The following is a 20,278-nucleotide window of genomic DNA, read 5'->3' as shown; positions in this document are numbered from 1 at the left end:
TTTTAACAATAAGTAATACAAAACACTCATTCTTATAGTCAAGGAAATCATAACTGAACTCTTCCAAAGTTCTGCTTTTTCATGATTTTTTTTGTGGCACTGGGGGTTGTAATCAGGAGTTTCTATCTCTGGGATATACCCCTAGCCCTTTTTATTTTTTGTTTTGAAACAGGTCTCACTAAATTTCTGAGAGGCTTGCTAGATTTCTGAGGCTGGCCTTGAACCTGTAATCCTCCTGTCTCAGCCTCTCAAGTACTGAGATTATAGGCATGTGCCACCATGCCTAGATTCATGGTTCTTAAAATAGACTTTTTTTTTTGGTGGTACTGGGTGTGGAACCCAGGAGCTTTTCTACCTCTGGGCTATACTCCCAGACCTATTTTATACTTTATTTGGAAACAGGGTCTCACTAAATTGCTGAGAGCCTCACTTAGTAGCTGAGGCTGGCTTCGAACCTGTGCGATCCTCCTATCTCAGCCTTCCAAGTGCTGGGATTACAAGCGTGCGCCACCACGCCCGGCCTAAAATAGACTTTTTTTAAAATCTTTTTTTGTGTGTGGTACTGGGATGGAACCCAGGAGCATTCTCTCTCTGAGCTACACCCCCAGCCCTATTTTTTGTGCTTTTATTGGTGCATGATAGTTTCACATCATAATGTAAATCATGTTGACAGTGATATACATGCACATATTCTTGGTGTCCTCTTTCCCATTTCCCTCCCTCCCAATACAGAGTACCCAGGTTGACGTTGGTATGTATTCATAGTCTATGGTGGCATTTCTGTTAACAAACCTGCCTCCCTCTGCCCACCCTTACATCTCCTCCTGGCTCCCCTGAGGTTTCTCCTCATCATGTGGAGTCTCTCTTGTATTCCAGTGACTCCCTGTCCTGCACAGATTAAAGAAAACATATAACCCTTCCCTCTCTCCCAGACCCATTTTTTATTCTTTATATATTATTATTTTTTCGGTACTGGGGCTGGAACCCAGGGGCATTCTACCTCCAAGCTATACCCTCAGCCCTATTTTTTATTCTTTATTTTGAAACATGGTCTCACTGAGTTGCAAAGGGCCTCACTAAGTAGCTGAGGCTGCCCACGAACCGCGATCCTCCGGTCTCAGCCTCCCGAATCCTGGGATTTACAAGTGTGCGCCACCATGCCCGGCTATTCTTTATTTTCGAAACAGGGTCTCACTAAGTAGCTGAGGCTGGCTGTGAGCCTGTGATCCGCCTGTCTCAGCCTCCCAGGTACTGGGATTACAAGAGTGCGCCACCATGCCTGGCTAAGATAGACTTTTTCTAAAATTATTTTTTGTAGTCTCTGAAAATGGGATGTGACTTATAATTAATGCGGTTTAATTGGCAATGTGTTTTATTTTGTAGTTGATTTTTAAAGTAATGGGGTATCTTAAATTTAGTGGCATCTTCAGGCGAGTGTGGTGGCATATACCTATAATCCCAGCAGCTCTGGAGACCAAGGCAGGGGGATTGCATGTTTGAGGCCAGCCTGGGCAATTTAGTGAGACTCTGTCTCACAATAAAAAGCAAAATGGGCTGGGGACATAACTCAGTGGTAAAGTGGCCTTGGAATCAATCCTTAGGACCACAGAAAACAAACAACCCAAAATAAAAATCAGTGACATCTTAGATCCTAGGAGAGATGCTAATAAAAATGCCTACTGTGTGCACTATGCCATCTTAGATGGCATGCCTTTGTGCAGTATAAAACATGAACAACCATCGGCGGCTGCCCTGCCCAGACACTGGATGATGGACGAGTGGCAAAAGGCGGGGTGGGAATCATTTCTGGGAAGGGTATCCTTTCCTTAACATCTCAGCCAGTACTCACCTGTCCCTACTTCCTTCCCCACCCCCTGGCAGGTGACAATAAATTTAGATCAGTATATCTACATGCAGTTCTGGGCACTGGGGCAGCGAGTTGGGCAGATGCCCCGAATGTCCAGTGTGGGCTCCAGGCGCGGCTTCTTCACCAAGGTGCTTCCTGTAGAGAGGTGAGGCGGCCCTTGTTCCCCATCCGCAGCCAGAGGGAACCGGGTTGGAGTGGAGCGGGGAATGACTGGCCAGGGTCTGGGTGGGAGTTAAGGAAGGGTGAGGAGTGTGTCACCCAAAATCTGCCTTTCCTCCCAAGGGCAAGGCAGTAATGGGAGAGGAATAGAAGGGGTAGGGACAGCTCCTCTTATTTTCCAGATGAGGAAAATGAAGTCCAGGGCCGGAAGGCCACATTCTGAAGGATGATGTGCAAGCCGGGTGTGGTGGTGCTCGCCTTCAATCCTAGGACGTAGGAGGGTGACACAGGGGCATCCCAGGCTTGAGGACAGCCTCAGCAACTTAGGGAGACCCTGCTTCAAAAAATAAATAAATAAATAAAATAATGTAAAAAGGGCTCAGAGGTAGAATGCCCTGGGTTCAATCCCTCCCCCCCTTAAAAAAAAAAAAAGTATAGCCGGGATTCTGATGAACAACCCACAAACCTACATGTTCAACAGGGACGGCAAAATTTAACTGGTCCCCTACTGTTGGACACACAAGTTACTGCTGATTTCTGCCCATTCATTAAGTAGCTTTTAAATAAAGCCATGTGATAGCTGGGCACGACAATGTGTGCTTGTAACCCCTGTACTTGGGAGGCTGAGGCTGGAGGATCATAGGTTCATGGCCCACCTCAGCAACTTAGTAGGGTCCTCTGCAACTTAGTGAGACCCTGTGTCAAAATAAAAAATAAAATTAGGGCTGAGAGTGTAGCTCAGAATCCCCTGAGTTTAATCCCCAGTACTACCATAACAAAACAAAACAAACTGTGTGACTCTAGAGCCAGAGTGTCCTAGGCTGTGGAGGCTCCTGGGTAGTCCTGGTCCTGCCTGTCCCCCTGTCTCTGTCCCTCAGGAGATACTTCAAGCGGGTGGTACTGGCAGCCCGGACGAAAAAGGGACACCTGGTGCTGAAAAGCTTCAAGGACACGCCGCTGGAGGGCCTGGAGCAGCTGCTGCCTGAGCTGAAGGTGCGCACGCCGGCGCTGCAGCGCGCCCTGCTCAACCTCACGCTAGTGGTCTCAGGCGTGGTCTTCTTCGTCAACGTGGGCATGGTGGTGCTCTCGGACCTCAAGATGGCCACCTCCCTGCTGCTGCTGCTCTTTGCCATCTTCATGGGCCTGCGGGCCTCCCAGGTAAGTGGGCTCCCCCATGCCTCCCGAGGTCCTGCTTGGCATTCGACGGGCTAGGGCACCCTGTTTTTATTTCATGTGTTATTTCTACTTCTGGTGCCCTGCTTCCCTGTTTCATTTACCCAGCATCTCTCAGCAGTTTTTTGTTTTTGGCAGGTTTGGGGATGGAACCCAAGGGCATTCTACCTCCAAGCTACATCTCCAGCCCTGTTTTTTATTCTTTAGTTGAAACAGGGTCTCTCTGGGTTGCAAATGGCCTCACTAAGTAGCTGAGGCTGTCCTCGAACCATGATCCTCCAGTCTCAGCCTTTCAAATGCTGGGATTACAAGTGTGCACCACCACGCCCGGCTCAGGTTTCTTAATAGTGAGACCTGCCTGGTAGGCTAGGTTGTCGGGAGGATTAAATTAGTGGGTCCATGAAAAGTCCCAGGTGGCTGGGCATGGAGGTGCACCCAGCATTTGGGAGGCTGAGATAGAAGGATCATGGTTTGAGGACAGCCTCAGCTACTTAGTGAGGCCCTTTGCAACTCAGTGAGACTCTGTTTCAAAATAAAGAATAAAAAAGAGGGCTGGGAGTGTAGCTTGGAGGTTGAATGCCCCTGGGTTTCATCCCCAGCACTGGAAAGAAAGAAAGAAAGAAAAAAAAAAGCCCTAGGCTTAGCATCTGCACCTGCTAGGCGCCTGGTGGGAGCTCATAGCCCCTCCTCAAGCACCTGCCTTGAGAGGCACTTTAGGGACATGGTGGAGGGTATGTGTTCTGGACCCAGGTTGCATGGATTTGAATGACTCTGCCTGTGTGATCTGTGACTCAGCTCTCACATCTGCCAAGTAGGGATGACGATAGGACCTAACTGACAGGGTTGTTGTGGGGACGAAATTCATGTGCTTATAGGGCTGAGAACAGAGCCTGGCACATCGTACAGGAAGTACCATGTGAGAGTTAGCTATTAAGATGATTATTATTATTACTGATTGGACTGTTTGTTCCATGAGTTCCCATCCCGCCTGGGTACCATTATCACTGGGGGAGCTGGTTTCTAATGCAGCCTTCTGGGCTCTAGCCCAAATGAACTCAATTGGAAACTCTGGGACTGGGGCCCAGGAAATCGTACTTTCAACAAGCTCCCTTCCTGGTACATGTGAACGCAGGACCATCGTGTACAGTTGCTCAGGTTGTTCACCATCTAAAGTCTGTGGCTGGCACCCAGGCAGCTGCTGCGCTTGCTGGGCTGTGCATCCTGAGGCTCTGACCAATTCTCCCCAGGGTTGGCACCGGCCCCGGGAGCGTAGACTGGTGTGAGGCGTCCATTGTACCCAATCATTCACTTGCTGGCTCATTGGTTTTCAAGCTGTTTTCAGCCATCCTGACAGGCTCACAGGAAGACTGGCCATAAATCCCATGGATAATAGGCAGGCTGTGCAGCAGAGAGGCTGCTGGCCTGCCCAGCTGAGAGGTTGGGCAGGGAGCCCTTCCTGCTCAGGAACAGGGCTCAGGTGGATCTGAGCAAACCTTTTTTTTTTTTTTTTTCCCCGTTACTGGGGATTGAACCTAGGAGCGTTCTACCTACAAACTACATTGCCAGCGCTCCCTTTTTCTTATTCTTTATTTTGAAACAGGGTCTTGCTAGTTGTTGAGAATTTTGCTAGGTTGCTGAGGCTGGCTTCAAACCTGCGATCTTCCTGTCTCTGACTCCCAAGTATTGGGGTTACAGGCATGTTGCCACCATGCCTGATGTGAGCTAAGCTTTGAAGAGGAGAAGGGTGGAGGGGAAGGAACTGGAGGAACACCACTTGGTGAGCCTCTGGGACAGGAGTCAGGCACAGTGGGGAGAGCTAAGGCCCTGGAGGATGGCAAGGGCCTTTAAGGCCCAGAGATGGCGCAGGCTTTATCCTCAGGCAGTGAAGAACCATTGAGGGTTGTTAACAAGGAGGAACTGCAGTGACCAAGGACAGAGGGGCGGGCGAGATGGCAGGCAGGGAGGCCACTGAGGGGTGTATAACCCTTCAGGGCAGGGATGCCAAGTTCTAGTCCTCCGTGGCCCTGCAGGTCTGCAGAGCTCCAAAGGGCCCCATTTAAAACCTAGTTCAAGCCGGGTGTAGTGGCGCATGCTTGTAATCCCTGTGCTTGGGAGGCAGAGGCAGGAGGATTGTGCTGGTTCAAAGCCAGCCGCGCTGGCTTAAGAGACCCTGTTTCCAAATAAAAATATAAAAAATAGGTTTGGGAGTGTAGCCCAGAGGTAGAAGGGCTTCCAGGAACCCCAGTACCACACACACACACACAAAACAAAACAAAACAAAACAAACAAAAAAAACCTAGTTCAAGCCAGGCCCAGTACTTGGGAGGCTGAGACAGGAGAATTGCAGGTTCACAGTCAGCTTCAGCTACTTAGTGAGACCCTCTGCAGCTTAGTGAGACCCTGTTTCAAAATAAAGAATAAAAAATAGGACTGAAGGTGTAGCTTGGAGGTAGAATGCCCCTAGATTACACACACACACACACACACACACACACACACACACACACACACACAGACACACTCACACAAACAGTTCAACCAGGCATGGTGGCACACACTTATAATCCCAGTTACCTGTAAGGCTGAGACAGGACAGGAGGATCACACATTCAAAACCAACCTTAACAACTTAGTGAAACTGTCAGCAATCTAGTGATTCAAACTAGATTCAAACTAGATTCAAAATCTGTTTCAAACCAAAACTAAAAAATAGGGCTGGAGGTGTAGCTCTTGGGTAGAACACTCCTGGGTTCAATTCTAAGTACTACACATACACATATACACATACCAGTTCAGCCGGGCCTGGTGCATGCCTGTAATCCCAGTATTTAGGAAGCTGAGATAGGAAGATCACAGGTTTGAGGCCAGCCTCATCAACTTAGTGATATTCTGTTTTAAAATTAAAAAAAAAAAAAAGCGCAGAGGTTGAATGGCCCTGAGTTCAGTACCACAAAACAGCAAACAGTTCACTGGATAATTTGGTACCTTCGTTAAGCGTTTTCCCAAACCCCTGCTGCGGCCTCACCCTCTCCTGGCTCCCTCCAAGCCGTCACCCTCCCAATCTCTGTCCCCACCACAGGTGCCTTCCCTGGCTCCTCCTTGCCTTCCCCAGCACACCATGTACCACAGAGCCCAGCATCTCCCCCAAGCCCCTGCTCCTGCCTTGTCTTGGAACCACACTCAGATCAGATGCTATGACAAGACACAGGCCCTCTTCCTCCCCCCCGGAGGTCCCCCACCTCCGAGGCTCTCACAACCACTTCTGCACCTTGACCCCAGCTGCCTCTGCACAGCCACCCAGCCAGCATGGGCAGCAGCATCTCCCCACTCATGCTCACTCCTTCAGAGTTGGGGCTCCCCATCTCTCTATTATTTTTTTTTTTATTTTTGTACAGAGGATCAAACCTAGAGGCATTCTGTCTCCAAGCTATACCCCCAGCTCTATTTTTAAAGTCTGAAACAGGGTTTCACAACAAATTGCTGAGGGTCTTGCTAAGTGAATAGGGCTGGCCTTGAACCTGTGGTCTTCCTGTCTCAACCTCCCAAGTACTGGGCTTTGGGTTCCCATCTCTTTTTTTTTTTTTTTTTTTTTTTTTTTTTTTTTTTTGTGGTACCAGGGATGAAACCCAGGGGCATTCTACCTTTGAGCGACACCCCCAGCCCTATTATTCTTTCTTTCTTTCATTCTTTCCTTCCATCCTCCCTCCTTCCCTCCCTCCTTTCTTTCCCTCCCTCCTTTCTCTTCTTTCTTTCTTTCTTTCTTTCTTTCTTTCTTTCTTTCTTTCCTTCCTTCCTTCCTTCCTTCCTTCCTTCCTTTCTTTCGTGGTACTGGGGATGGAACCCAGAAGCTTTCTACCTTCAGGCTACACTCCCAGACCTATTTTATACTTTATTTTGAAACAGGGTCTCACAGAGTTGCAAAGGGCTTCACTAAGTAGCCGAAGCTGTCTGAACCTGCGATCCTCCTGTCTCAGCCTCCCAAATGCTAGGATTACAAGCGTGCGCCACCACGCCTGGCTGGGTTCCCCATCTCTGATGGTCTCTTGTGCCCTTGTTGCAGCCTCTAGTCAACCCTCCAGCTCATTCCTTCCGCCACCTAGAGCTGGCCCTGCCCTGCCCCTCCTTACCACTCTTCCAGGGGACCCTGTCTGGCATCTGGCAGCCTCTCTGATGCTTCTGCTTCTGGGCTCCCCTCGCAGGCTGGTGGTACCCTGCCCATGCCCTGCTCCCTCCACTGGCCACCGCTGGCTCTACTGTTCCCTTGCACCAAAATGTCCTTGCCCTCATTGGGCTGGTGGAGCCCTGCTCACCTCTCCCCCTCCCCAGGGCCTCTGGCCACAGGGAAGCCTTTCTGGACCACACTGACTGGGCTGGCGCATCTGTGGGTCCTGCCACACCCCAGCTTCCCTACAAGTCCTCCTGGCCCAGCACAGAGCAGGGCAGGGCCAGCCTGGCAGACTGTTGAGCGGGTGCTCCAGTGATGTGCAATACCAGCCCTGCCCTGGGAGGGCTCTGGGACACAGCTGTGTGCTGTGCCTGGGGGCCCTGCAGGAGCTCCTCTGTGGGAAGCGATGTCTGTCCTCACCCTAGAGGATGATGCTGGGAGTTCTTCCCAGGAACTGAGCAGAGATGACTTGGCTTCTTCCAAGGCCCTGGGGGCCTGAGAGGGCAGGGCCTGCTCAGGACAATTGGTTTGTTCCATGTGGATTGCATTTGAAGGGGGCCAGAGCCAGGCATGGTGGTGAATGCCTATAATCCCAGTACTTGGGAGGTTGAGGAAGGAGGATCACAGGTTTGAGCTCAGCCTCAGCAACTTGGTGAGACTCTCATCAACTCAGCGAAACCCTGTCTCAAACACAAAATATAAAAAGGGCTGGGGTTGTAGCTTGGAAGTAGAGTGGTTCTGGGTCAATGCCCAGTACTGAAGGGAAAAAAAAAAAAAAAGGAGAGGGGCAGGAAGAGGTTAGTAGGGAGGGCTGCAGGCACCAGGCCGAGGAGCTAAAGTCTCTGAGGGCCCTGGGGAGCCATGGGAAGGCTGTGAGCTGGGGAAGGCAGGGACAGCTCTGGAACTGTGAAGGGACAGACTAGAGGTGGGCGAGGGAGGCCAGGGGGAGGCTGGGGTGAGGTGCCTAGCAGGAGAGGACAGAGCCTGAGCTGGATTGCAGGGGAGGGGACAGAGTTGGGGGACAGCAGGATGTGCCTGAGAACTGAGGCTGGCTAGGATGGGGTCTGGCCGTGGCTGACAGAGAAAGAGGGCAGGTTCCCCAGAGGTGGGGGAGATGCTGTTGGTGTGGGTGTGTGTGTTGAAGGGACCATTCATGCGGCCATTGGTGATGGTTCTCCAAGGAGACCTCCCGCTCCAACTGTGTGCCAGTGGGGTGTGACTGCTCCTCTGACATAGGAGAATGCAGCTCCGCGAGCAAGGCCGAGGCAGACACTGGACCTAGTATGTTTGTTTCCCATACCGGCCGGCCCTCAGGCCCCGTGCCTGCCTCTTGCCCTCCACTGTCTCCTTGTGGGGATGTAAGCCGCGGGTGCAGGGCTCATAAGAAGGCACAACTGCACACAGCCGCGTCCTTGGTACCGTGCCAGGCCTCACTGCCATTTCCTTTGCTGTGTTCACTTCAGAGGCAGGTCGCCCCAGGCCTCCCTGGAGGACAGCACTCCACCAGCACCTGCCCAGGGTGGACTGCAGAGTTTTGTTCCTTTCTGTGTGTATGCATGCACGTTCTGGGGATTGAACCCAGCGACATTCTACCTCTGAGCTATACCCCCAGCCCTATTTTATTTTTTAATTTTGAAACAGGGTCTCATTAAGTTGTGAAGGGCCTCACTAAATTGTGGACATTGACTGCAAACCTGTCATCCTCCCGTCTTCACCTCCCAAGTACTGCCATTAAAAATGTAGGCTACCGGCCGGGCGTGGTGGCGCACGCTTGTAATCCCTGCGCTTGGGAGGCGGAGACAGGAGGATCGCGCAGGTTCGAGCCAGCCGTGCGCACTGGCTTAGGAGACCCTGTTTCCAAATAAAAATGTAAAAATAGGTCTGGGAGTGTAGCCCGGAGGTAGAAGGGCTTCCAGGAACCCCAGTACCACCAAAAATATATAAATATAAAAATAAAAATAAAGCCGGGCGTGGTGGCGCACGCTTGTAATCCCTGCGCTTGGGAGGCTGAGACAGGAGGATTGTGCAGGTTCAAAGCCAGCCGTGCTGGCTTAAGAGACCCTGTTTCCAAATAAAAAAGTATAAAAATTAGGCCTGGGAGTGTAGCCCGGAGGTAGAAGGGTTTCCTGGAACCACAATACCACACACACACACACACACACACACACACACACACATACACACACAAATTTAGGCTACCATGCCTAGCTCTTCCTTCCTTTCTTTTTTCTCTTTCCTTCTTTTCCTTTTTTTGGTACTGAGGATTGAACCCAGGGGCATTTTATCTCTGAGTTACACTCCCAGTCCTTTTTCTTTTCTTTTTGTGGTACTAGGGACTGAACCCAGAGGCATTCTATCTTTCAGCTACACCCACAGCCCAATTTTATTTCTTATTTGGAAACAGGGTCTTGCTAGGTTGATGAGAGTCTGTTGCGACTGTTCTTGAATCTGTGATCCTGCTGTCTCAGCCTCCAAGTACATGGATTATAGGTGTGTGCCACCACTCCTGGCTTAACTGTTGTCTTCCTGCCCAGATGGGGCAGACAGCCTGAGAGCCACTGGGGCAGACACAGGACTTCCTGCTGGGTACGGCTGGCACATGCTTGTAATTCCAGCAATTTGGGAGGCTCAGGCAGGAGGACTGTAAGTTTGAGGTCAGCCTGGCAATTTAGCAAGATCCTGTCTTAGCGCCGGGCGTGGTGGCGCAAGCTTGTAATCCGCGCTTGGGAGGCGGAGAAAGGAGGATCTCACAGCTTCCAAGCCAGCCGTGCTGGCTTAAGAGACCCGGTTTCCAAAAATAAAATAGGTCTGGGAGTGTAGCCTGGAGGTAGAAGGGCTTTCAGGAACCCCAGTACCACAAAAAAAAAAAAAAAAAAAAAAAAAAAAAAAAAAAAAAAGGGATAGGGTGGTCAGGCATGGTGGTTCATGCTTGTAATCCCAGTACTTGGGAGGCTGAGACAGGAGGATTCAGGTTTGAGGACAGCCTAGACTACTTAGTGAGGCCCTCTGTAACTTAGTAAGATTCTGTTTCAAAAATAAAGAATAAAAATTGGGCTGGGAATGTACCTTGGAGATAGAATGCCCAGTACAAAAAAGAAAAAAGAAAAAGAAAAAGGGCTGGGAATGTAGCGTAGTGGTAGAACACCACAGGGTCTGATCCCCAGTACTTCATAAAACAAAAACAAAAAACAACCAACTCCCCCGCCCCATTCTATCCAGACATGGAGGCACACAGGGAGGCTGAGACAGGAAGATCACTTGGATTGGAAGACAGCCTCAGCAGCTTATTGGAACTCTCAGTAACCTAGTGAGACCCCGTTTCAAAATCAACAATTAAAAATGGGCTGGAGGCTGGGTGTGGTGGTGCACATTTGTAATCCCAGTGCTTGGGAGGTTGAGACTGGAGGATCATAGGTTCAGCAATTTAGTGAGGCCATCTACAACTTAGACCCTGTTTCAAAAGCAGAAACAAAAATAAAGCCCCCCCTCGCCCCCGCCATCAATAACACAAACTGAGGCTGGAGGTGTAGCTTGGAGGTGGAATGCTCCTGGGTTCAATCCCCAGTACCACCAACAAAACAAAACGCCCCAAAAGACAAAAAACCCGGCTCCCCAGGGGCCAGCTCAGCCCTGGGGACCCACGCTGAAGCCTGGGCATGGTGGGCAGTCAGCTCGGGTCGCAGGTGTGCAGGGGCTGCGCAGGCTGAGCCGGTTGCCGCTGAGCACGCCGCGCTGTCGCCCGCAGATGTTCGGGCAGCGGCGCAGCGTGCAGGCGCTGGAGCTGGCGCACATGCTGTACTACCGCAGCACGTCCAACAACTCGGAACTGCTCAGCGCCCTGGCCCTGCGCGCCCAGGACGAGCACACCAAGGAGGCCCTGTTGGCGCACAGCTTCTTGGCCCGTCGGCCGGAAGGCGCGAACGGCCCGCCTGAAGGTAGGCCCTGTCCTGCTCAGCCCCCCAGCCCTGCCTCTGCGCCCCTGGTCCAGGAGACCCGGGCTCCATGCTGACCCCAGCCTGGCTCGAGGAGACCCCGTCTTAAGCAGATGGGATCCCAGTCTCCATTGTGACTGACCGCCCTCTCCTGACCTGACCTGGATGAGGGTTCAGGGTCAGCGGCCCTCTCCCACAGCCATGCTGTGTGAGCCCACACTCTCCCCGCAGACCTTGTCCGCTCCCTACTGAGCCCCGGTAGGATAGAGCAGGAGCCCCTATTTTTCCTGAACGAGTCCCAGGTGTGTGTCCAGGTGAGGGCCACAGAGCTGTTCCGCACCCCTAGCTTAAAGTGAGCCCTTTAGGTTTCTTCCAAAGCGGCTCTTCTCCCGGGCCCGTCCCTGCCTGACCTCATAACACCTGCCTCCCCTGCAGAGACCTCCAGGTGGCTCCAGGCCCAGGTGGAGAGCTGGCTGCTGGCCCAGTCTGGCTGTGAAGTGGCCTTCAACGGATCTCGGGCCCTGGCCCACCTGCAAGCCCTGAGCCTCAGTGTCGGGCTGTACCCTCCCCCGGGTTTCCCCACACTCGACCCGTCGGCCCCAGTCACCCTGCAGGCCCGGCCCAGCAGTAGCAACAACTGACTTCCACTCCCAGCCGGGTCGCACGGCTCCGGAGGAGAGCCAGCCCCGCCTCTGCGACAAGCTGTCAATCATGGCTACTCTGCAATCTTCCATTTACCGACAGGCAATCATTTTTGCTACGCTGTATACGCTGTATACGTAAAGCAGCTAACCAAGGCAGTCGGCAGTTGCTAGGCACCGCCTCCTTCTGACGACAAGCCAATCGGAGCAGTTTAGCTTGCCTTCTAGTCCCACCCCCGCCACAAACATTCAAACATGGTTTTGCCAAGGAGGTGAGGGCGTCAGCCAATCACGGCTCTGCAGTTCTGGCTTTGAGCTACCAGGCCAAGCTGGGAAGGCTGTACCCTCCTGAGGCTGTATATCACTGTCTTTTTAGCCTGCAGGGGCAAAATGCCCATGGTGTGCGGGGCCCGGGTGACAGCCAATGGGAGCCGTCCGGCCCCGCCCTCTGGCAAGCCGCCTGTAGCAGCTGCTGGGCACCATCAGCCCTGGGCGCCCGATTGTCTCTGCAGAAAACCAACCAATCAGAATTTCTAAAGGAACCTGATCTTTGTATTCGTCGCTGCTGTGTGCGTGGTGGCCACCTGGTCAGCTGCTGACCAGGGCGTCCGGGCTGAAGGGCTGGGAATCCAGTGCCAGGCAGAAAGCTGTGGGCCTGCAGGAACAAGAGACCACCCTCAGCCCAACTCAGGTTCCCGACAGCCTCCGGCGCCTCCACTGCCTGGGCCCCTCTCCCTTTTCTACAGAAACTACCTCGGTCTGGATCTCCCCACCACCAGTGCCCTGCTCAATATTTATTGGTCTATCACTTTCTGCCCTGTCTCCTTTCCCAAAGGAATAAATCATGTGTAATAAATCTCGATGAGTAGGGAGGCTGATGGAATTGCAGGGAGGGGAGGCTGCAAGATCGTGGAAAGGGACTCTGGGCCTTGGGTACTAATGCATGTAGGTGGGTTCTAGATGAGAGAGCAGAAGGGTTTGTGGTTGTTGAAACAGACTAGATTACAGAAGAGGATCTTGAAAAAACCCAGATTCTTGAGACGAGGCCCTGGTTCTCAGAGTTTGGGTCTCCCGTAAAGGAGAGGGTGGCCCTGTGCAGTTGTACAGATTGTGCAGTGCACAAAAGCACATATCCAGGGGGTGGGTGACTGTGAAATCCAGCCTGTGCTCCGTGTCCTAGTGAGGAGGGCTGTACCTTCTAACTTTTATTGAGGTGTCAGCCTTTCAGAGGGCGAAAAGAGGAAGGGTTGGTTTTTAGAGAGGAAAGGAAACTTGCTAGAGGGTGGGTCGGAAGAGAAGGTAAAAAGATCAGTAATTTAGAAACAGCATACCTGCACCCTTGAGAGTGAGCGACGGGTGGCAGAGCCTTGAGCAAACATAGAAAGGACTGGCTGCCAGGCTTCTGATCCCTATCAGGGTTGCTGGGACCCAGGCAGACCCCTGGGTCCTCCAGAAGTGTCTGAAGGTCTAGACTCAGGCTCCCCCCAGGCCCCTGGGTCCCAAGAGAGAAAGCTCTTGGATCTGTGGGAAGGAGCGGGTGCTTGGAGTACGGGCTGGTATGTCCCTGGTTGGAAAAGGCTGGGGGCTTGGAGATGGGCGCTCTGAGGGTGGGGTTGGAGTCCCCCTTCGACATCCCCCCACCCCCGTTCCGGAGTGTGCAGCCTGGGTCCCTGGAGGAACAGAAAGGAAGAGAGTGAGGGAGGAGACACAGTCAGAAGCCCGAGGTTAAACAGTTGGCTTTATTCCGTGGAGGACGCCCCGGGTGGGCGGGTGGCGCTCACTCCCGCTTCCGCAGGTGGATGTAGACGATGCCGCTGACCAGGGCCAGGGGAAAGGCCACCCAAGCCAGGGCGAAGCAGTACCCGAAGCTGCCCCCACGCGGGTGCTTCGCCAAGATCTCCTCCGCGTGGATGGCGTAGATGAGGGCCCCTGTGAACACTGCCAGGCCTGCGGTGGGGTGAAAAACGAGACCCGGGGATCAGCAGGGGCCTCAGGACTGCACCTCCCAACCGCCGCGAGCGCCTGCAAAGTCCCGCTTCTCCCCCCAGTGCCCAGCAACCAAACTGCTGCAGAGTGGCCCTCAGGCCATTTATGTAACCTCTGGGCCCTATTTGCTCATCCATAAAATGGAATGATAGGAGCCGGGTGTGGTGGCGCACACTTGAAATCCCAGTACTTGGGAGGCTGAGACAGGAGGATCACAGGTTGGAGGTCAGCCTCATGAATATAGAAAGACTTTGCTTCAAAATAATAATAATAAAAAAGTTGAGGGTGTAGCTTGCAGGTAGAATGCCCCTGCATTCAATCCACAAGACCCCCTCCAAAAAAAGTAAAAAAAAAATAAAAAATCCCTAAGTATCTGATATGTGGTACTGGGGATTGAACCCAGGGGCAGTCTATCATCAAGCTACATCCCCAGCCTCATTTATTTTTTATTTTTTATTTTAAAACAGGGTCTCATTAAGTTGCGGAGGGCCTCACTAAGTAGCTGAGGCTGGCTGGGAACCTGCGAGCCTCCTGTCTCAGCCTCCCAAGTACTGGGATTTCAAGTGTGCATTACCACGCCCAGCTCAAGAGTCTGATACATAATAAATACACAATAGATAACAAGAAAAGGCAGTTGGAGAACATACCATTGCTGCTGTGATTCCCAGCTCCCTTCTTTGGTATTCATTAGTCTCACCTTATCCCTGAGACCCAACTTACTGCCCACATCCTTTACCCAGCTCTGGCTCTTTGAAGCCCCGAGTTCCCTCATGCCAGTTCCCTGTGACTCAGAGACACATATAAAAAAAGCACTGAGTTAAGCCGGGTGTGGTGGCTCACACTTGTAATCCCAGCATTCGGGAGGCTGAGACTGGAGGATCACAGTTCGCGGACAGCCTCAGTACTTAGTGAGGCCCTCCGCAACTCAGTGAGACCCGGTTTCAAAATAAAGAATAAAAAATAAGGCAGGGGGTGTAGCTCAGAGGTCGAATGTCCGTGGGTTCCATCCCAGATCCACAACAAAACAAAACAAAAACAACAACAACAACCCACTGAGTTAAGGAGTTAACGCTGGGTGCACACCTGAGATCCCATTACTTGGGAGACTGAAACAGGAAGATGACAGGTTCCAGGATAGCCTGGGCAACTTAGTGGGAGCCTCAGCAATTTAGTGAGACTATGTTTCAAAACAAAAAATAAAATAGGGCTGGGGCTGTAGCTTGGAGGTAGAGTGCTGCTAGGCTCAATTCTCAGTATCACACACACCCCAAGTTGCTGGGTGTGGTGGTGTATACCTCTAATCCCAGTACTTGGAAGGCTGAGATATGAGGATTGCAGGTTGGAAGACAGCCTCAGCAAGTAGCAAGACTCTAAGCAACCTAGTGAAACTCTTGTTTCAGAAGAAAACAAAATAGGGCTGCAGGTGTAGACCAGAGAATGCCCTTAGGTTTAGTCCCAGGACACACACACACACACACACACACACACACACACACACCCTAAACCAAACCAAAATAAAACAAAAACACTGAGTTGTTGGGTGCTTGGTGCATGCTAGTCATTCCAGGACTTGGGAGGCTGAAACAGGAAGATCATGGGTTTGAGGTCAGCCTTAGCAATTTAGAGGTCCTTAGCAACTTTGCAAGACCCTGTTTCAAAAAAATGGGGCTGGAGAGCTGGGCGTGGTGGTGCACGCTTGTAATCCCCGCGCTTGGGAGGCTGAGACAGGAGGATCGTACGGGTTCGAAGCCAGCCTCCACTACTTAGTGAGGCTTTCAGCAACTTAGTGAGACCCTGTTTCAAAAAAAAAAATATATATATATGGTCTGGGAGTATAGCCTGGAGGTAGAAAGCCTCTGGGTTCCACCCCCAATACCACCAAAAAACAAAACAAAACAAAACAAACAAACAAACAAAAAAAGAAATGGGGCTGGAGAGTAGATTAGAGGTAGAAGCCCCTGGGTTGACTCCCCAGCACCACACTAAAAATAAGTGAATGAATGAATAAAGAATAAAGCCGGGCGTGGTGGCCAGGCTTGTAATCCCAGCATTTGGAAGGCTGAGACAGAGGATCACGGTTCACAGCCAGCCTCAGTTAATTAGTGAGATCCTTTGCAACTCGGTGAGACCCTGTTTCAAAATAAAGAATAAAAAATAGAGCTGGGGATGTAGCTCAGAGGTAGGACGCCCCTGGGTCCCATCCCCAGTACTGAAAAAAAAAAAAAAAAACAGGGTTGGGGTGTAACTTGAGTGTAAAATGCCCTTGGATTCAATCTCCAGGACCACAATAAATATGTAACAATTAAATAAAATAGGACTGGTGGCCCAGAGGTAGAACGGCTCTGGCTCCAATCCCCAATCCCAAAACAACAACAAAAACACTGAGTCACTGAGAACTCCCGGTAGTCCCTGGTACATGGAGACACCTCGGCTGAAAATCGTTTTTGTTTTTTTCCACCAAATATCCAAATGGGGCATCTTGGTGCACACGCCCAGCCCTTCCTGTCAGTTCCCCGAGTGCGGTGCTCACTGGTGCAAAGCTGGCAGAGGCCGGTGGCGTAGAAGAGGCCCCCGCGCCGCATCGTGTAGAGCTGGAACATGAACAGGATGAAGGAGAGGCAGCAGAGGATGAGGGAGAGCACCATGAGGACCTGCACCGCCTTCAGCCAGCCTGCGGGGAGGAGGGGGAGAGGGGAGGACGTCACCAGGTGGGCGGGGCGTCTCCTGAGAGCCACACAGCCTAGATACTTATGCTATCGTGGGCCTCAGACCTTGATAAATTCCCTTATCAATTCTAGTGGAATAGGGAGACTTTTTTTTTTCTCCTTACCTTGGCTATCTCCAGTACCACATTGAATAGAAATCCGAGCAAAGCACGTGGTTTAAACTTAGGAGTAAAGGACTCAGCCTTTTTGCTTTTTCCCCATGCCTCTTATATGCTAGGTCGGTGCACTACTCCCAAGCCACACCCCCACCCCACCTTCTTTCACTTAGAACCTGATTCTTTTAATTAATTCTTTTCTTTTTTCTTTTTCTTCTTTCTTCTTTTTTTTGCAGTACTGGGGATGGAACCCAGGGGTATCCTACCTCTGAGCTACACCCCCAGTCTTATTTTTTATTCTTTATTTTGAAACAGGGTCTCAACTGTGTTGCAGAGGGCCTCACTAAGTAGCTGAGGTGGGCTTAGAACCTGCGATCCTTCTGTCTCAGCCTCCCAAATACTGGTGTGCACCACCACGCCTGGCTGATTAATTTTTTTAAGTTAAAAAAAACTGAGCCGGGTGTGATGGCGCAGGCTTGTAATCCCAGCATTCAGGAGGCTGAGACCTGGAGGATCGCGGTTCGCGGCCAGCCTCAGCTACTTAGTGAGGCCGTCTGCAACTCAGTGAGACCCGGTTTCAAAAAATAAAGAATAAAAATTAGGGCAGGGGCTGTAGCTCGGAGGTCAAATGCCTGGGTTCCATTCCCAGACCTGAAAAAAAATTTTTTGGTGGTCCTGGGGATTTAACCCAGGGGCATTCTACCTCTGATTTACATCTCCAGCCCTTTTACTTTTATCTCATGAAATTTTGAAGGTCTTGCTAAGTTGCTGAGGCTGGCCTTCAACTGCTGTCTTCTTGTCTCAGCCTCCCAAGTACTGGGATTACAGGCCTGTAACTGTCAGGTTCCATATTGAAGCGTGGAACCCAAATGTTCCTAGCATTCCACACATCTGAAACGTAATCATCTTTTTAATATTTATTTATTTTTGTGTGTGTGATACTAGGGATTGAACCCAGAGTCCTTTTACCTCCAAGCTACACTCCAGCTCCAGCCTCTTCCTCCACCTTTTTTTTTTTGTTGTTGTTTTGAAACAGAGTCTCCCTATGTTACTGAGATGGTCCTTAAACCTGTGATCCTTCAGTCTCAGCCTCCCAAATGCTGGGATTATAGGCATGTCATGTTCTTTTTTTTTTTTTTTTTTTTTTTGGTGGTACTGGGGGTGGAACCCAGAGGCTTTCTTCCTCTGGGCTATACTCCCAGACCTATTTTATACTTTATTTGGAAACAGGGTCTCACTAAGTTGCTGAGAGCCTCACTAAGTAGCTGAGGCTGGCTTCGAACCCGTGCGATCCTCCTGTCTCAGCCTCCCAAGCGCGGGGATTACAAGCGTGCGCCACCACGCCCGGCTTGTCATGTTCTTATTTTGATACAGGGCCTTGCTTAATCACAAGGTTGGAAACGGTATCTTCTCAGAATTCGGGGGACTTTCTCCCTACTCCTTAAACCTACTGTATGTGTTCCTCACCCTTACTGAATCATAGATGTGGGGTGGGGGGCTTGCAGCCCATTCGCCCTAGAGACCTCGCCCCAGATCTGGCCTGTTCAGTTTTTAGGGGTCAATGGCCGGTCCAGTGGGAGACCTGGGGTGTCCCCGGCCGCCAGCGCTCACCGTTCTCGCTGATGTTATTGCAGGCCCACGTTTTGGTGCCATTGTTCCACGTGCAGTCGGACCAGAGATTCAGGGACTCCTTCCCGGGGAGAGTCCACCAGGACTGGGGCGCAGAGAGACAGGGCGCAGTTAGGAAGGGAAGGTGGGCAGGGCCGGGGCGGTGAGGAGAGGGGTGAGGTACTGAGGGGACTCCACGAACTGGGGAGGGCCTGGATGGAAGGAGGATGGGAGCAGGGAAAAGGCCCGGGCATCCCAGATTTGGGGGGGGGGGGGCGGAGGCTCCGGAAAGGGGCGGGGCACAGCGATTTTTCGAGGGGCGTGGCTAAGTTACAGGAGCCTGATGCCTCCCTTCCAAGGCTTACCTTGTCCAAAGTGGCCACGAAAAGGAGGATGAGAATGAGGATGTGAAGGGCAGAGACCACCAGCAGGAGGAGCGACATGGCTGCGATGAAAGCCTGGGGCTGGTCTGGAGATGGAAACTCTAGGGGCGGGCGCACAGGCCCGTGGGATGCTCAGACATTGACAAAGCAGGGGATAGAGAGGATCTGAGAGGGAAGGGCGGCCCTGGACAGGCCTGGACCCCTGGGTGTGAGGGAGGAGGGCTGGGCCTGGACTCCTGGGTCTGAGGGAGGAGGGCTGGGGCCTGGACCCTTGGGTCTGAGGGAGGAGGGCTGGGCCTGGACCCCTGGGTCTGAGGGAGGAGGGCTGGACCTGGACCCCTGGGTCTGAGGGAGGAGGGCTGGGCCTGGACCTCTGGGTCTGAGGGAGGAAGGCTGGGCCTGGACCCTTGGGTCTGAGGGAAGAGGGCTGGGGTTGGACCCCAGGGTCTGAGGAGGGCTGGGCCTGGACCCCTGGGTCTGAGGAGGAGGGCTGGGCCTGGCCTCCTGGGTCTGAGGGAAGAGGGCTGGACCTAGACTCTGGGCTGAGGGAAGAGGGCTGGGTCTGAACCCCTGGGTCTCAGGAGGAGGGCTGGGGCCTGGACCCTTGGGTCTGAGGGAGGAGGGCTGGGCCTGGACCCCTGGGTCTGAGGGAGGAGGGCTGGGGCCTGGACCCCTGGGTCTGAGGGTGGAGGGCTGGGCCTGGCCTCCTGGGTGTGAGGGAGGAAGGGATGAGGCCCTGGCTCTTGGGTCTCTCAGGTAGCAGGAGGTAGAGTCCTGTGTTCTTCAGGGGCTGGAGAATGCTCCTAGGGGCTGGAATGAACAGGGCCAGCATTGTGGCCCCTGTCTCCCCAGAGTCCTGTCCCTGGGGACATATGAGCCATTATATGAAAATTCTGGTTGATCACTCCCAATTTTTCAGGAGCTGGGAGCTGCCCCAGTGACAGGCATCCTTGACTCACAGGCTCCCCTCCTTGGGGGTGGGGGGCTGGTGAGTCATCTGGTGACTCATTCACCCTGTCCTCTCCAAGCACCAGGGAAACCCCAGCCCCTGGCTATGCCCACGAGTCACCCGCCCTGCTGCCAGACCCATGCTTGCCAGACATCTTCTGGAGACAGTGAGGAGACTAGGGATGGGGGAGAAGCCAGTCTCCCAGGGCTCTTGGGTGGTATCTAGACTAGGGGCCTGGAGGCTCCCCAGACTAGAGGATTTCACAGGCAATTCCTGACCTCGGGTGGGGCTCTTAGGAGAGAGTACACATCCCTGGCCAGAACCTACAGAAAGTTCTCATTGTGGGGAGGCCTCTTCTGGGACCCCCAAATCCATGCCGGCCCACCCCTTCCTAGATCCCCACCCCGAGGGCTAAGAGATCACTTCTTAAGTCACAAAAATATCTAAGGGGGCTGATGAGGCGGCAGTTCTCCAGCCTGGACGTGCCCTTTGTACAATGCCACAGTCCCAAGTAAATCAAGAAATCCCAGCCCGAATAACGGACCGTAAACTTACCGAGTGCTGCGGAAAAAGTCAGAGTTGGAGTCTCGTCCC

General features: G+C 52.3%; 2 protein-coding genes across 2 annotated transcripts in view; one reads left to right on the top strand and one right to left on the bottom strand.

Moving 5' to 3' along the window:
• Positions 1–11,937, top strand: part of TMEM143 (transmembrane protein 143) — a gene marked incomplete at both ends in the record, with an annotated part of 30,497 nt that extends 18,560 nt beyond the window's left edge. Inside the window, 4 exons of the mRNA XM_080702630.1 lie at positions 1,882–2,012; positions 2,905–3,184; positions 11,110–11,299; positions 11,732–11,937. Coding sequence (XP_080558756.1) covers positions 1,882–2,012; positions 2,905–3,184; positions 11,110–11,299; positions 11,732–11,937 — 807 coding nt within the window. The remainder of the gene's footprint in view (positions 1–1,881; positions 2,013–2,904; positions 3,185–11,109; positions 11,300–11,731) is intronic.
• Positions 11,938–13,714: 1,777 nt separating this feature from the next.
• On the bottom strand, positions 13,715–20,278 carry EMP3 (epithelial membrane protein 3 (MAM blood group); the record flags this gene model as incomplete). The annotated part of the gene is made up of 5 exons (XM_080703330.1): positions 20,240–20,278; positions 18,718–18,836; positions 18,356–18,458; positions 16,454–16,594; positions 13,715–13,884 (listed from the first exon to the last, which is right to left on the bottom strand). The coding sequence occupies exons 2-5, from the start codon at positions 18,793–18,795 to the stop codon at positions 13,715–13,717; spliced, it is 492 nt and encodes a 163-aa protein (XP_080559456.1). The 5' UTR covers positions 18,796–18,836; positions 20,240–20,278.

The sequence above is a fragment of the Muscardinus avellanarius genome (genome assembly GCF_963383645.1).
Source record: "Muscardinus avellanarius genome assembly, chromosome: 10".
Lineage (NCBI taxonomy): Eukaryota > Metazoa > Chordata > Mammalia > Rodentia > Gliridae > Muscardinus > Muscardinus avellanarius.
The sequence above is the reverse complement of the archived record's forward strand: the minus strand, read 5'-3'. Positions and strand labels throughout refer to the sequence as shown.